General features: G+C 45.2%; 1 protein-coding gene across 9 annotated transcripts in view; it reads right to left on the bottom strand.

Annotated features, from left to right (window-relative positions):
- Positions 1-15,378, bottom strand: part of PPP2R5C (protein phosphatase 2 regulatory subunit B'gamma) — a 140,137-nt gene that overhangs the window by 108,792 nt on the left and 15,967 nt on the right. For all 9 annotated transcript variants that reach the window (XM_061395364.1, XM_061395367.1, XM_061395369.1 and 6 more), the window contains exon 3: positions 13,808-13,970. In XM_061395364.1, the coding sequence (XP_061251348.1) occupies positions 13,808-13,970 (163 nt within the window). The remainder of the gene's footprint in view (positions 1-13,807; positions 13,971-15,378) is intronic.

Genomic DNA, 15,378 nt, shown 5'->3' with positions numbered 1-15,378 from the left:
ATGGGGTCACAAAGAGTTAGACACGACTGAGCGACTTCATTTTCACTTTTCACTTTCTATTTCCATTAAAGTCAGGAACAAGACAAATACGCTTGCTCACACCACCACACATTAACATCTTACTGGACTTTTTAGTCAACTCAGGAAAAAGACACTAGAGGTATAAGAACTAGAAACAAAGAGGTGAGATTACCTTTACATGCAGCTCTAATGAATAGCTGGGACATTAAAAGAATCAGCTGCAAAACTACTGCCAACAATAAGACAATTCAGTAAGGAAGCAGGATGTGAAAGCGAAGCACAGAAGTCACCAACCTCCACATAAACCATTTACAGCTACTTAGAAGACAACGGAAAAGGAGACCCCAATTTACAATAGCAACAGCAATAGAATATTTGGGCACACACTAAGAAACGTGCAAAACCCTACATGAGGGAAACTTAAAAACACCCCTAAAGGAAATGAAAGTGGTCTTAAACAGAAAGACACTACACTCTTAGATGAGGGGATTCAAACATCCTCAAGATGCCAATCCTCTCTAGACATTTTTTAAATTTAATGGAATCACAGCAAATAAATCAGCAGCTTTTTTTTTTTTTGCAATGAAATGAACCAATTCAAAGTTCCTATTGTTTGTAATAAAATCATTATTGTTGTGAGTAATTTTAGTATGATACAGCAATAGAATGATATCAGAAATCAAGATTTTCAGTGTAAGATAAAGATACAACTATGAAAATTCAAGAAACACGTGAAAACATCATAATGTTATAAAAGCACAGCTAAAATATACACATATATATTCTAGAATATATGTCCATATTCTAGCTCCCTCCATCGAACATACCTAAAAGCAACAGCAGGCCAGTAGCAGTGAGAAGTCCCTAGTGCCCTGATTTTGGTCTCTAATATTATTCCCCACTGAAAGGAATCATGGCTCTTTGAAAAATGGCTAATTCCAAGTCTGGGGGGAGGAGGGACATCTTACTGTGCCAGAAAGCAGTAGACAAAAATGACACCGTGCCAAAAAATACACAGCAACTCTTCCAAATATCAGACAATGCTTAAAACTATGCATCTGCACAGAAGAAGGAATATGGTTTTCGTAGATTAACACACACTGATATCAAGGAAACGCATAATGGTAGTCACAAAAGAAAAAGCAAAAAGACCTTTCGTTTTCACCATTTGAGGGAAACTGGTAACTCAAAGGCAAAGATTTAAGCTTCTCCTCACTTTCCAGTAGGAGCTACATGTCAGGATAACCAAATAGGCCCCTTTGGCAAGAAATGGCTCTGCTCTTAGAAGGATGCCAGATCAAACGCTGAAATCTCCAGTGAAACTGTTGACTCGGACAAGGATCATCAAGCGGTGCTTAAAGCACAGGCACGCGGTTGATGGGAAGAGATGCTGCAGGGGGCCAAGAGAGCCTTGCAGACGGTCACGAGCACTTCTGAACTGCGGGCAAACACCGGGCACTGGAGAGACGGACGTGTCACCGCCTCCTATGGCACAGGGGCAGAATGAGGCCTCCCATCCTCTCATCACACACAGCACGCACCTCGCCCAATAGGCACGCTGTCTCCGGAGTTACACAGCATCACTTTTGATACAGTCTGTCCCAGAAAAGGTTTCCACTTTCAGCAGCTACCGGGAATCAGGGGATATTTCACAAGGCAAGCTCCTTGGCTGATCTAACAAGTCATGCAATTTGCTGTGGTTTATGGCGCTCCCAGACTAGTAGTGACCCCAGGGGTCTTGCAGAAGCAAAGACAAACCCCTGCTGGAGAAGATAGCTTCATCCTAGGTTTTAGTTTATTTCAAATGTTTGAGTAGAATGACCAGCATACACTAAAGAGTAATCAGGGACATAAGGAAGTAAGACATCATGAGCAACATGTGACAAGGACTTCAGATGCTGGTATTATCTGACACGGACTACAAAGCTGCTGGGCTGACCACAAGGCGTGACATCTGCAAAAGAACAGGCAACTATAAAGAATCACACAGCGGATTAGAAACAGAACTTCCATAAATGAAAAAAAGTATACCTGAAATCTAAAAGTCTGTGACTGTGTTTTATGTTTCATTGATTTTCACTGTATTTTATGAAAGTATGAGATGGGTTGAAAACTAAAAAGCAAACTGGTCCTTCACCATGGGTGACGTGAAACTCCAATCAAGGACACAGCACCGTTTCACAAAAATGCTGAAAAATACAGGTGAGGAGCAAAGAAAGCTAGTAAGTGAAAGCTTCCAATACCTATTTGATTAGAGCCGAAGCTGGATGGGGAGAGAAACTTAATATAGAGTTAACAATCGAAGAAACAATGGTGTATTTCCTCGGTTGTGCGGGAACTTTCCATACAACTGCGGAAATATAACAATCCAAGATTCAGAGTGAATTGCAAAAAAGACTGATAAAAAAGAAATCCATACTTGGAGACCTCGTAGTGGAATCACTGGAAAAAAAATCATTTTTTAAAAAAAATTTTGTACCACCAACTGACTTCGTTGGTGGTATACTGGATAAGAATCCGCCTGCCAGCCAGGGGACATGCGTTTGATCCCTGGTCTGGGTGGAGTCTATATGCCACGGGCGACTAAAGCCTGTGTGCCACAACTACTGAGCCGGTGCTTTGGAGCCAGTGCTCTGCAACAAGAGAAGCCACCTCAATGAGAAAGCCGCACGCCACAACTACAGAAAAGCCCATGCAGCAACGAAGACCCAGCATAGTCAAAATAAATAAATAATAATAATTTAAAAACCCAACCACGTCTTGGTCAAAATCAGAAAAGTGGCCAGAAATCACAATGCTTTCCAAAATAATGAATTTGGCTTCTCAATGCTGCTGCTGCTGCTAAGTCACTTCAGTCGTGTCTGACTCTGTGCGACCCCACAGACAGCCTCCTACCAGGCTCCTCTGTCCCTGGGATTCTCCAGGCAAGAACACTGGAGTAGGGTGCCATTGCCTTCTCAATGCTAATGGAAATGAAAAGGCAATGAAATGCTGTCTTCAATGCACTGAAGGAACGTAACAATCCACAGTTAGATACTCAGTGATAAAGTGTTTGCTGCCAGCAGATCCTTATTAAAGAAAATCCTAAATGATGAATTCAGACAAGAATTTGACCTCACAGGGAAAGTCTGAGATACAAAAAGGAATGAAGACTAAAAAGATGAAGTACACAGATCTAAACGGTTATCAACAGAACAAAACAGTAATGATGTTATGGAGGACTTAAAATGGTTGGAATTCAGATATCCAATAATGGAGAAGTCCACAGAGATGGCAGTAGCAGCTACCTCTTCTGAGGCATAACTGACATATTATATTAGTTTCAGGTGCATAACAAGTTGTTCAGTTGCAAAGTCATGTCCAACTCTTGGCAACCCCAAGGACTGTAGCACGCCAGGCTGCCTTGTCCTTCACTATCTCCTGGAGTTTGCTCAAATTCATGTCTATTGAGTTGGTGATGCCATCCAACCATCTCATCCTCTGCCACCCCCTTCTCCTCCTGTCCTCAATCTTTCCCAGCACCAGGATCTTTTCCAATGAGTTGGCTCTTTGCATTAGTATCTACTGAAAAATGATCACCACAATAAGTCTAGTTAATAGTTAACATCCCTCACCAGACATAGTTAAAGAATATTTTACTTCTTGTGATGGGAACTTTGAAGATCTCGTCTCTTAGCAGCTTTCAAATAGTCATCAGAGTATTATTAACTGTAGTCACTGTGCTGTATATTACATCCCTACGACTTCTTTATTTTAACTGAAAGTTTGCACCATTTGACTTCCTTCACCGATTTCACCCACGGCTCCACACCCCACCTCTGGCAACCGTTTTTTACATTAACAAACTTTAAGGATTAGGTTTATAGAAAAACTGAATGTATGGAGTTCCCATAGCTCTCCCTCCCCTCCCCTAGTTTCTTCTATTACTGACACCTTGCAGTAATGTGATGTATTTCTTACAAGTGAAGAGCCAACACTGATGCCTCATTATTAACGAAAGACCATAGTAAGGATTCATTTTGTGTTGTACATTCTGTGGGTTTTGACAGACACAAACAGCCATGTGTTCACCACATGGCAACATACAGAGTAGTTCACTGCCTAAAACCTCCTGTGCTCTGTCTACTCATCCCCCGGTTTTCCCAACCCCTGGTCTTTTCACCGTCTCCCTAGTGTTGTCTTTTCCAGAACGTCGCATAGTAAGAATCATACAGAAATGCAGCCTTTTCCGGTTGGCTCTTTTCACTCAGTACTATGCGTTGAAGGTTCCTGCATGACTTTTCATGGCCTGGCAGCTCATTCCTTTGTACTGCTGAATGACATGCCATTATCTGGATGGTTTGTTTATCCATTCACCTACTGAAGGACATCTTGGTTGCTTCCAAGTTTTGGATATTATGAAAAAAGGGTGGCGTCGTTTTTTTAACCACCCCAAATTCTTGCACAAAATTATACAGTGCAACTAAGATGGCAAAACAAATGCCCATGGCCAACATCGACAAAAAATTAGGTGAAAATGTGTCCCCCAAAGACACGTGAGCATATGGGTTAGACCCCAGCAGCCACAGGCCGGTGTGCACTCAGTGTCTGTGGGGAAGATGTCGGAGAGAAGCAACGAGCGTTCTCCGCAGGTAAGAACTCCGAAACAACCAAAGAGCCGGGTGGACGCCCCTTGAGAACAGCAGAAAGCAGAAGGGGTCTGTACACCCCACAGCGGGTGAGGGCAAGGAGTCCACAGCCGGGACTGGAGGGGCCCTGGGAACCCTCGACATTCAGCAGCTGCAGCTTCCTCCCAGAACTAGGCCACACTCGGGACGACTGCTGGGCAGAGGATCCAGAGAGGACAGCAGGGAGAGAGGAGAGGAGCTGGAGAACGCAGGTCTGGTATTAGCAGCAGAGACCAAACCAGGGTACTCAGGAGGTCAGGCACCATATTTTTGAAAATTTCACAAAAAAATAACTGGAGCTAAAGCTCCAGAGCCCCAGCTCCGCTTTACTTTCACACGAGCACGGGTGGGATCAAAGTCAAGTCCCACATGGAGTTCTTATAAGGAAAAAGCAAAAGGGGACTCAGCGACACCTACGCAGCAGTAAAAGCAAGACAGGGAGACATCCCACGAAGACGTGAAGAACTGCAGCCTAACATTTCAAGATGAGACAAAAGACACTAAAGGAATCACATAATGTGTCAAAGGGCTACATGAATATGAATAGGAAAGCTCAGAGGTAGGTAGTAACTCTGTAAAGAATTAAAAGAAGAAAATCATTTCAGAAATGAAGATTCACTGAAGAGAATACGAGAGCAAATAAACACAACACAAAATGCCTCACAGGTAACAGCACATAAAAAAGAGGGGGAAAAAAACGATTAAATAAAAAAGAAATGATAAAAACCCAGAGGGAGACAACAAATACCAAAAACAGGCAAAGAAGATTCAGTATGTGTACAACAGGAGTCTCCAGAGGAGTAAATGAAAGCAAGGGGAGAGAACAAATCCTCAAAATAATAATAATCCAAGAGAAAGAGACTTGGTGTTATCCCTGTGAAAGAACACAGCACGTATGTGGGAAAGTCAACCCAGAATGATATACTCTGAAACCACTGAACTTTAAAGAAAAGGGGAAAAAAAAACTGTTCAGGCATCAAAGCAAACAGACCAAATAACCTGTAAGAGAAAAGAAAATCAAACTGACATCGGAGTCGGACAGCGGTACTTCATCGCAGAAGGAAATGGAGAACACCCTTGACATACACATGAAGAGGACACGTGAGCCAGGGACGCTCTACCGACGCTTGCGGAGGTCTGAGACAGAAGGCGCCCAGAGAGGACGCTCACCGCACAGCAAAGTACCGAGAAGCCGCGCAGAGACGGCGGTGAGCGTCGGCCGCGCTCCCGCGGAGGACTAGTGCAAGCAGGGATGCGGCGAGACAGCACAGGTTGTCACAGCCAGTGACTAGCTCTGACAAAGAAGACAGGTAAAGCTATTAAGAAAAAGGGTGGGGGGAGGGAGGCAATGAAAAGATGCACAAATTTTAACCTTTCAGTCATCGTACTGGTCACAATGTTGGTATTATTTGTTTGAAAATACACTCTGTATAATGTGGGATAAAAAGAAAGTCGCTCAGTTGTGTCTGAGACCCCATGGACTATGAAGTCCATGGAATTCTCCAGGCCAGAATACTGGAGTGGGTAGCCTTTCCCTTCTACAGGGGATCTTCCCAACCCAGGGATCGAACCCAGGTCTCCTGCATTGCAGGTGGATTCTTTACCAGCTGAGCCACCAGGGAAGCCCAATGTGGGATGAAGTAAATGAATAATTATCTGATATTTAAGTTCTATTTATTATCTCTGATGTCCCTGAGAACCAGAAATCTCCATGTGACTAAAAGGAGGTGTAAGACAGAAGTTAAATAAATGCCTGAACTTGAATGGAGAGTATCAGCAGGAAGTCCTGATGTGCTATGTCTTGAAAAAAAAACCATGTTATTTTCTAGTTCAGTCCACTGAAAAGTCCTGTAAACACTGACCATTCTAATAGCAAAGAGAATCCTGGCACTCAGACCGCGGTCTTCAAATACCATCCCCCACTGAAACAAAGCAGGGACTTCTTGGACAAATGGCCGATTCTAAAACTTGTACGGAAATGAAAAGAGCCAAGGCAATTCTGAAGAAAAAGCTGAGGGACTGAAGACTACTCGATACCAAGACCTGCTAGGGTGGGTTAGCGCTTCCCAGACACAGCCCAGGCAAGCCCGTGGAACAAAACAGGGCCCAGAAGGGGGTCTGCACAGCGATGGTCCTTTATTCACAAAAAGATAACACCACAGTGAGTGAAGGATGGGTGGCCTTTCCAACCAAGGCACTGTGCCAGGGAGCACAGTAAAAAGGGGAAAACAGAGAAACACGGAAAAGGAGCTGTGATCTCACAGCAGGCACAAAACTCGACGTGGACTGCACGGTTCAAGGTGAAAGGGCAAAGAAAGTTTTAGGAAAAACGACGTAAGGTAACATCTTCATTACTTGGTGGCAAGCAAAGATTTACTCAGCAGGCCAACGCACTGTCAGAGTGCTCATGTCTTTGAGAGTAAAAACTCAAGATACAGAGTAGAAGAGAATGTGCAGTTCCCATATCTACAAGGACCTACACCTGAACTCCAACAAATCTGTGTTTTTTTTAAAATATCTTAACAATCCAATGAGAAAGAAAGGCCCAGAGACTTAAGCTTGCACTTCAGAAAAGAATATATCTGAGCAGATGATAAACCTACAAAGAGATGCGTACCTTCATTCGTCATCAGCTGGCTTTGAAACCAGCTCACCAGAATGGCTAAAATGAAGGACAAACTACAGTGGAACAAGGTATTTATAACACGTGTACAGCCAACAGAGAGTTCATATCCCGAATAAAGAAATCGTCAAAGACATTACGAAAATGTCAGGCAGTCCCATGGGAAAGGACCAATAAACACTTGTAAGGGCACCTGGCCTCATGATAGAAATGAAAATGAAAGCAGCAGTGAGCCCCTACAATGAGATCCTGTTGCCCTGCGGTAAAGTAGGCATACAGATTGATATAATAAAATTGAGAGTCCAGAAATGAATTTTTACATTTATGGTCAATTGGTTTTTGATAAGGATACCAAGGCAACTGGCTTCCCAGGTGGCACAAGTGGTAAAGAACCTGCTGCCAGTGCAGGAGACGTAAGAGACTGGATTCCACTCCTGGGTGGAGGAGATGCCCTGGAGGAGAGCATGGCAACCCACTCCAGTATCACTGCCTGGAGAATCCCACGGATAGAGGAGCCTGGCGGGCTACAGCCCATGGGATCAGGAAGAGTCACACACGACTGAAGTGACAGCGTGCATACACGCACCTCAGCACGCCGCCCTAACGGCAGGAAGCAAAGAGGAAGTAAAGAGCCTCCTGACGAGGGCAAGAGAAGAGAGTCGAAAAGCTGGCTTAAAACTCAGCATTCAAAAAACTGAGACCATGGCATCTGGTCCCATCACTTCATGGCAAATAGATGAGGAAAAAGTGGAAACAGTGGCATATTTTATTTTCTTGGGTTCCCAAATCACTGTGGATGGTGACTGCAGCCATGAAATTAAAAGATGCTTGCTTCCTTCTTGGGAGAAAAGCTATCACAAACCTAGACAGTGTATTAAAAAACAGTCCTCACTTTGCTGACTAAGGTCCATTTAATCAAAGTTATGGTTTTTCCAGCAGTCACGTAGGGATGTTAGAGTTGGACCATAAAGAAAGTTGAGCGCTGAAGAATTGATGCTTTTGGAGTGTGGTGCTACAGAAGACTCTTAGGGATCCCTTGGACAGCAAGGAGATCAAACCAGTCAATCCTAAAAGAAATCAACCCTGAATATTCACTGGAAGGACTGATGCCAAAGCTCTAATACTTTGGCCACCTGATGTGAAGAGCTGACTCACTGGAAAAGACCCTGATGCTGGGGAAGACTGAAGGCAGGATGAGAAGGGGACGACCGAGGATGAGATGGTTGGATGGCATCACCGACTCGATGGACACAAGTTTGAGCAAATTCTGGGACTTGGTGAAGGACAGGGAGGACTGGCGTGCCATATAGTCCACGGGGTCACAAAGACTCGGACACGACTTAGCGACTGACCAACAAAGAGGCGGAAAGCAAATCAGTGGCCGCCTGGAGCTGGGATAGGAGTGCGGGCTGATGGCAAATGAGCATAAGGGGCGATGGAAACATTCTAAAACTATTAATACATTGTGGTAATGGCTGCACAACTCTCCATGTTAATTACAATAATACACATTTCCAATTATAATTAGTGAATTCTATAGTATGTAAGTTATGCCTCAATAAAACTTTTAAAAAGGCTATGATTTTAGAAAAAAGAAAGAAAAATCTATGGTCAGAGCTAAAATTATACTCAGAGGAGCACATAGTTTTAAGTTAAGTGAACTCTGTATATAATAACTGAGGGGAAAAAAAAGAAAAGAGGATAATTAAAAGTGGAAATGACGTATATTGAAAAGGAAATAATCAGAAAAATAAGTGAACTCATAAGGAGACAGCACCACCTCAGAGGTAGGAGAAATTAAGAGATTCATTACAGAGCACAGTGTGTGAGTTAACACGTGACCCGGCCTAACCTAGCCTCACAAGGGGGGATCTGCAGATTCATCCCTGAGCAAAGCACTAGGCCCAGCCAAGTTCCGCCGCAACCTTTCACCCTGAGCCACGGACGGTGAGGTGCATCTGTTCTCCCACAGTTGATCTCTGCTATCGTACAACCTCTGTGAGAGAGGGCGTGAGAGAGTGGTGTATAGTTCTCTAGACGGCATTCAGGAAAGAGCGCAAAGTGCCAGGACGGACACTTGAGATTTGATACAGTACAGCAGTTTACAGAAAGGGAAGAAAACCACGCCCAGCTTCACGCAGTAAACGTGGAGGCAGAGAGTAATGAAAACTAAACCGAACACAGCACGCAGCGAAGCCACACTGCGATGGCGCCAAGGTTCCTCCCAGTATTCATCAACACGGCAGTTATTAAAGTCACATCTTAAGGAGAGAAACCATACGGCATCTGATAAAACCCAGCAGTGGCTCTCGGACATGACCCGCCAGCCACGGCGATACGGAAACAGCGATGCAAAATGTGGACCGTGGAGCAGCAGCACGCTGGGGCAACGTGATTTACTGGAAACCGAGAGATAAGCAAGCCTTCCTCAACGATCAGTGCAAAGAAATAGAGGAAAACAACAGAATGGGAAAGACTAGAGATCTCTTCAAGAAAATTAGAGATACCAAGGGGACATTTCACGCAAAGACGGGCTCGACAAAGGACAGAAATGATATGGACCTAACAGAAGCAGAAGATATTAAGAAGAGGTGGCAAGAATACACAGATGAACTGTACAAAAAAGATCTTCATGACCCAGATAATCACGATGGTGTGATCACTCATCTAGAGCCAGACATCCTGGAATGTGAAGTTAAGTGGGCCTTAGAAAGCATCACTACGAACAAAGCTAGTGGAGGTGATGGAATTTCAGTTGAGCTATTCCAAATCCTGAAAGATGATGCTGTGAAAGTGCTACACTCATTATGCCAGCAAATTTGGAAAACTCAGCAGTGGCCACAGGACTGGAAAAGGTCAGTTTTAATCCCAATCCCAAAGAAAGGCAATGCCAAAGAATGCTCAAACTACCGCACAATTGCACTCATCTCACACGCTAGTAAAGTAATGCTCAAAATTTTCCAAGCCAGGCTTCAGCAATACATGAACCGTGAACTTCCTGATGTTCAAGCTGGTTTTAGAAAAGGCAGAGGAACCAGAGATCAAATTGCCAACATCCGCTGGATCATGGAAAAAGCAAGAGAGTTCCAGAAAAACATCCATTTCTGCTTTATTGACTATGCCAAAGCCTTTGACTGTGTGGATCACAAGAAACTGTGGAAAACTCTGAAAGAGATGGGAATACCAGACCACCTGATCTGCCTCTTGAGAAATCTGTATTCAGGTCAGGAAGCAACAGTTAGAACTGGACATGGAACAACAGACTGGTTCCAAATAGGAAAAGGAGTACGTCAAGGCTGTATATTATCACCCTGCTTATTTAACTTCTATGCAGAGTACATCATGAGAAACGCTGGACTGGAAGAAACACAAGCTGGAATCAAGATTGCCGGGAGAAATATCAATAACCTCAGATATGCAGATGACACCACCCTTATGGCAGAAAGTGAAGAGGAACTAAAAAGCCTCTTGATGAACGTGAAAGTGGAGAGTGAAAAAGTTGGCTTAAAGCTCAACATTCAGAAAACGAAGATCATGGCATCCGGTCCCATCACTTCATGGGAAATAGATGGGGAAACATTGGAAACAGTGTCAGGCTTTATTTTGGGGGGCTCCAAAATCACTGCAGATGGTGATTGCAGCCATGAAATTAAAAGACGCTTACTCCTTGGAAGAAAAGTTATGACCAACTCAGATAGCATATTCAAAAGCAGAGACATTACTTTGCCAACAAAGGTCCATCTAGTCAAGGCTATGGTTTTTCCTGTGGTCGTGTATGGATGTGAGAGTTGGACTGTGAAGAAGGCTGAGCGCCGAAGAATTGATGCTTTTGAACTGTGGTGTTGGAGAAGACTCGAGAGTCCCTTGGTCTGCAAGGAGATCCAACCAGTCCATTCTGAAGGAGATCAGCCCTGGGATTTCTTTGGAGGGAATGATGCTGAAGCTGAAACTCCAGTACTTTGGCCACCTCATGCGAAGAGCTGACTCACTGGAAAAGACTCTGATGCTGGGAGGGATTGGGGGCAGGAGGAGAAGGAGACGACAAAGGATGAGATGGCTGGATGGCATCACTGACTCGATGGACGTGAGTCTGAGTGAACTCTGGGAGTTGGTGATGGACAGGGAGGCCTGGCGTGCTGCGATTCCTGGGGTCTCGAAGAGTCGGACACAACTGAGCGACTGAACTGAACTGAACTGAGGGCCGTTTTCACAAGAAACGAGGAAAAGCTGAAGCCGTTCACCCAAATGGGAGACCACAGCGGGCACGCTCTCACCTCTGATATCTGTGTGTTACTGGTCCCGGCTGAAAGCAAAATAAAACTAAGAGCACCAGTGTTTGCTGGTACAGATACCAGAAGAGAAAAATACCTAATTACAAATGACAGGACCATATATACGGATGCTAACAAAAACATTACTAAGATTAATAAGAAAATTTGGTGACAGAGTAAGAAAGTATTAAAAAACCAACAGCTTTTCACTGTTGGTTAATAAGAACGAATTAGAAGCATAAATGGAAAAAACACAACGCAAGAATGACAAGACCTTGAGAGCACTTGGGAGGAAATTTAACGCAAGGGTAAAGAATCCCAGGAAAAATCATAAAACCTTATGAAAAGTCAGAAAACAAGAGCTGAAAAAGCAGGGCAGCGTGCCATTGTCCTAGATGGGTAGAGCATCATAAAAACAGAATTCCGCCAGTAATTATATCGTTAATGTAATTCCAGTCAATTCCTATTTTTTTCTGAACCAGACGAAAGTTGCTCTGACATGCTTACAGAGGCACTAATGTTTTAGAACAGCCAGGAAAGACTCACCACACAAGAGTGATGAGGGGTACGGCTTGGCCAGGGTGAGATTCGGGCTAAGTGGGTGTGTCTTTCTGGGCACGGGAAGGGAAGGGGTCGACCTGGCAGGGCACAGCCTCGTGGGCAGGGGCCGACCTCCAGCCAAGACAGGCCCTGGGGACAGCTCCTGCGCCAGAAGGCTCAGCACAGCGGTGGGAAGCCTGTCCACCCCGGACAGCTGCGGATTCTGGCCGGGCCTCTGCAGGGCCCTGGGAGCAGGGACGGCAGGCGGCCCTTCACTCGCTCCCGGGGGTCCCACTGGTGGGGGAGGCGCTGGCTCCAGCAGAGCAGGCCCTGGGGTTTTCTGGATGGGGCACCCCCAGAACCTAGAGCAGGGCTGGTGTGGGGGTGTTCCACACGGTGTCCGTGAATGGCTGAACAGCACCAGAAAGGCGTGCTATTGAGGAGGGAAGACTCCTCCAGAAGGACTTACTAGGCACGCTATCTGCTACACAGCTAAACGAAATGCAAGCCAGACACAGCTCTGCAGAAGGCAGTGAGACGAGAGCCTGGATCCCTAGCAAGTGAGGGGTCAGAAGTACATCCATGAATCCATCAATCCCTCCCTCCACCCACTCTTCCACCCCCTCCATCCATCCACCCTCCCCCACACACTCCTCTCTGGCTCCAGTCACCCTCTCTCCCCCACCCGTCTCCACTCACCCTCTCTCCATCCACCACCCCCCTCTCTGTCCTCCCTTCCTTTCCTCCATCCATTCTTCCTCATCCACCCTCTCTCCATCCACCCTCTCTCCCTATACATCTATACTGAGCTCCGGCTCTCTGCCCTGCGATGCGGAAGGCGTGGGAACACAGCTGTAAAGATGACGAGCTCCCCGCTGCGAGTTCACACACGAGGAAAATTCACCGCAGAAGACCCGCTGTCAGGAATTTAAGGTATGAAAATGTTTGATGCTTTACTACACTAGTCTCATATGTTAGCAAACATAGAGCTTTTCAGAGGTTCATGTTCGACTTTGGGGCCCTTACCTTGCTTCCCCAGTAAGATTTTATGTACTTTGACCTCAAAATCTCCTAGAGAAGCACTTTCAGGGACTGAATACCCCCCAGACAGAAAGGGGTGGCTGGGCTGTTTTGGGGGGAAACTTGAAGCAAAGAGCACTGTTCCCTGACTAACCTCAAGCAGGAAACCCCGGGTAGAGGTAATCCCCAAGTGACCCAGAAGGAGAAAGTCCGTAAAAGACTATTGCTATCGTCCTTACTTCTCCAGCACCAGAACAATGAAGAGGTTCTACCATAGTTTTTACAATTACTCTACTTGCGGTAACTCCTTTCTGGATTTCCAGAGTTCTAAGACCAACGAAAGAGGAGAATTACTTGAAAGAAAACTGGCTAGCTGAATTACAATGAACAGGAAAAGATTTAAGTCTTTGCTCTGTGCGTGTTAAGTATTTTACACCCGTAATGTACTCACGATTACATTTTCATCGTAAACAGCTCTGTAATTTGAAATATTAGTTGGTTAAGTTAGTGGCATTCAACCTGAAAAAACTCAATAAAGAAGAAAAAATAACCCTACAGAATTTAAACACAGCAAAAGTATAAGAAGCTAGCAAACCATCAAAACGTTGCTCCTTACCCCTACGTGGGCAAACTTTAACTTTCACAAGATGAATAATAAAAATTACCTTTTAAAGATGGTAGTTTTTGAAGTTCTCTGTTATTGCTGGCGCTAAACCTGGAAGAGTTTTGCCGTCTGTCTCTCTTCACTATGGGCTGAGGGGCTGGTACTTTTATTTTACTAGACGCTGCAGACGGGGCAGCAATAAGGCTGTTTTTCCTGCTGGGAATCTGTTTCCAAAATGAAGACAAAAACAAATATGTATGTCAAACAGTTGTAGTTTATAGCACAATTAGAAAGGGAAAAATACACATGAAAAAGGCAAGTTTTGCTCGGGGACAGTCTCTTTCACGCTACTAGAAAACAACTCAATCGCTCACAAGCCGCTGGAGTCTGTGGTTACATCCCACCCCAGCGATGCTCTTTTTCTGGAGATTTCACAGATACACCTAATTCCCTGCATCTTCTTTTGAACTTCTGACTATAGGGCTGATGTATATACATAGGTTGATGACAGTGACCCTCGAAAAATGCTCATATCCTAATTTCTGGAACCTATGAAAATGTTTCCTCACTTGGCAAAAGGGACTTTTGCCCACTCTTAGGTATATAGCCAAATGAACTGAAAAAGTGGTGTGAAGCAAAACCTTGCACACCAGTGTTCACAGCTGCACTGTTCCCAACAACCAAAGGCAGGAAAGCCCACGTGTCTCTCAAACGATAACACACAATATGGCATATCCACACATCGGAGTATTACTCGGCCACGAAAAGCAGTACCGTACAGAGACAGGCTGCAAGACAGATGGACCTTGAAAACACCATGTGCAATGAAAGAAGCCAGCCACAAAAGGCCGTATATTGTATGATCCCACCTGTAAGAAGCAACCAGAACAGGAAAATCCACGGAGAGACGGCAGGTGAGTGGCTGTCAGGGCCTGGCAGTGGGGGAGGTGAAAAGCGAAGGCTCGACGCTTAGGGGCTTCCCTTCGGGGGTGAGGACAGTGTCTGCAACTAGACGGTGGTGACGGCTGCACAGCACGGTGAGCATACAGAGCGTCACTCGGGGTACGTTTCGTGTTGGGTATCTTTTACCACATACAAAAAAGGATGTCATCTGTTCCTTTTTGGCTTGTTTACGGAACCCCCTGCCCTCACCCCAGGCAGAACCAGGAGCTTCTTTGTCCTGTGATCCTCCACTGACCTCTAAATAGGGTCTGGCGCTGGGACGGTGGTCTCCCCTCCAAAAGAAGACTGGCAGCTCTTGGACTTTTGAACTGTGAACGCCAGCGCATGTCAAGGACAGTGCCAGTCATGTACAAGGGAGGAACCAGTGTGGAAGAGAGAGAAACACGCCACAGCCGCTAACCCAGCGCTCCCAAAGGGCCTTCATCCTTCCAGACGGACTCACTCACAGCAGCCCTGGAGTCGCGGGCGTGCACGTCCAAGGCTGCTCTGGGCTCTGGCGCGAGAAGGCGCTCGAGTCGGCTCAACAGTCAGTGACAGACAACGGGCTGCTTCCTCGGTTCAGGTGTTTACACGCAAAATAAAAACTCGATTGTCCATCTCGGAATTACAAGAAATTTTTCTAAAGAAGAACGATACTGTCTAAGCTACTTGACTTGGGTAAGATCTAAG

The sequence above is a fragment of the Bos javanicus genome, chromosome 21 (assembly GCF_032452875.1).
Source record: "Bos javanicus breed banteng chromosome 21, ARS-OSU_banteng_1.0, whole genome shotgun sequence".
Classification (NCBI taxonomy): domain Eukaryota; kingdom Metazoa; phylum Chordata; class Mammalia; order Artiodactyla; family Bovidae; genus Bos; species Bos javanicus.
This window is presented reverse-complemented; position numbering and strand designations above follow the sequence as displayed.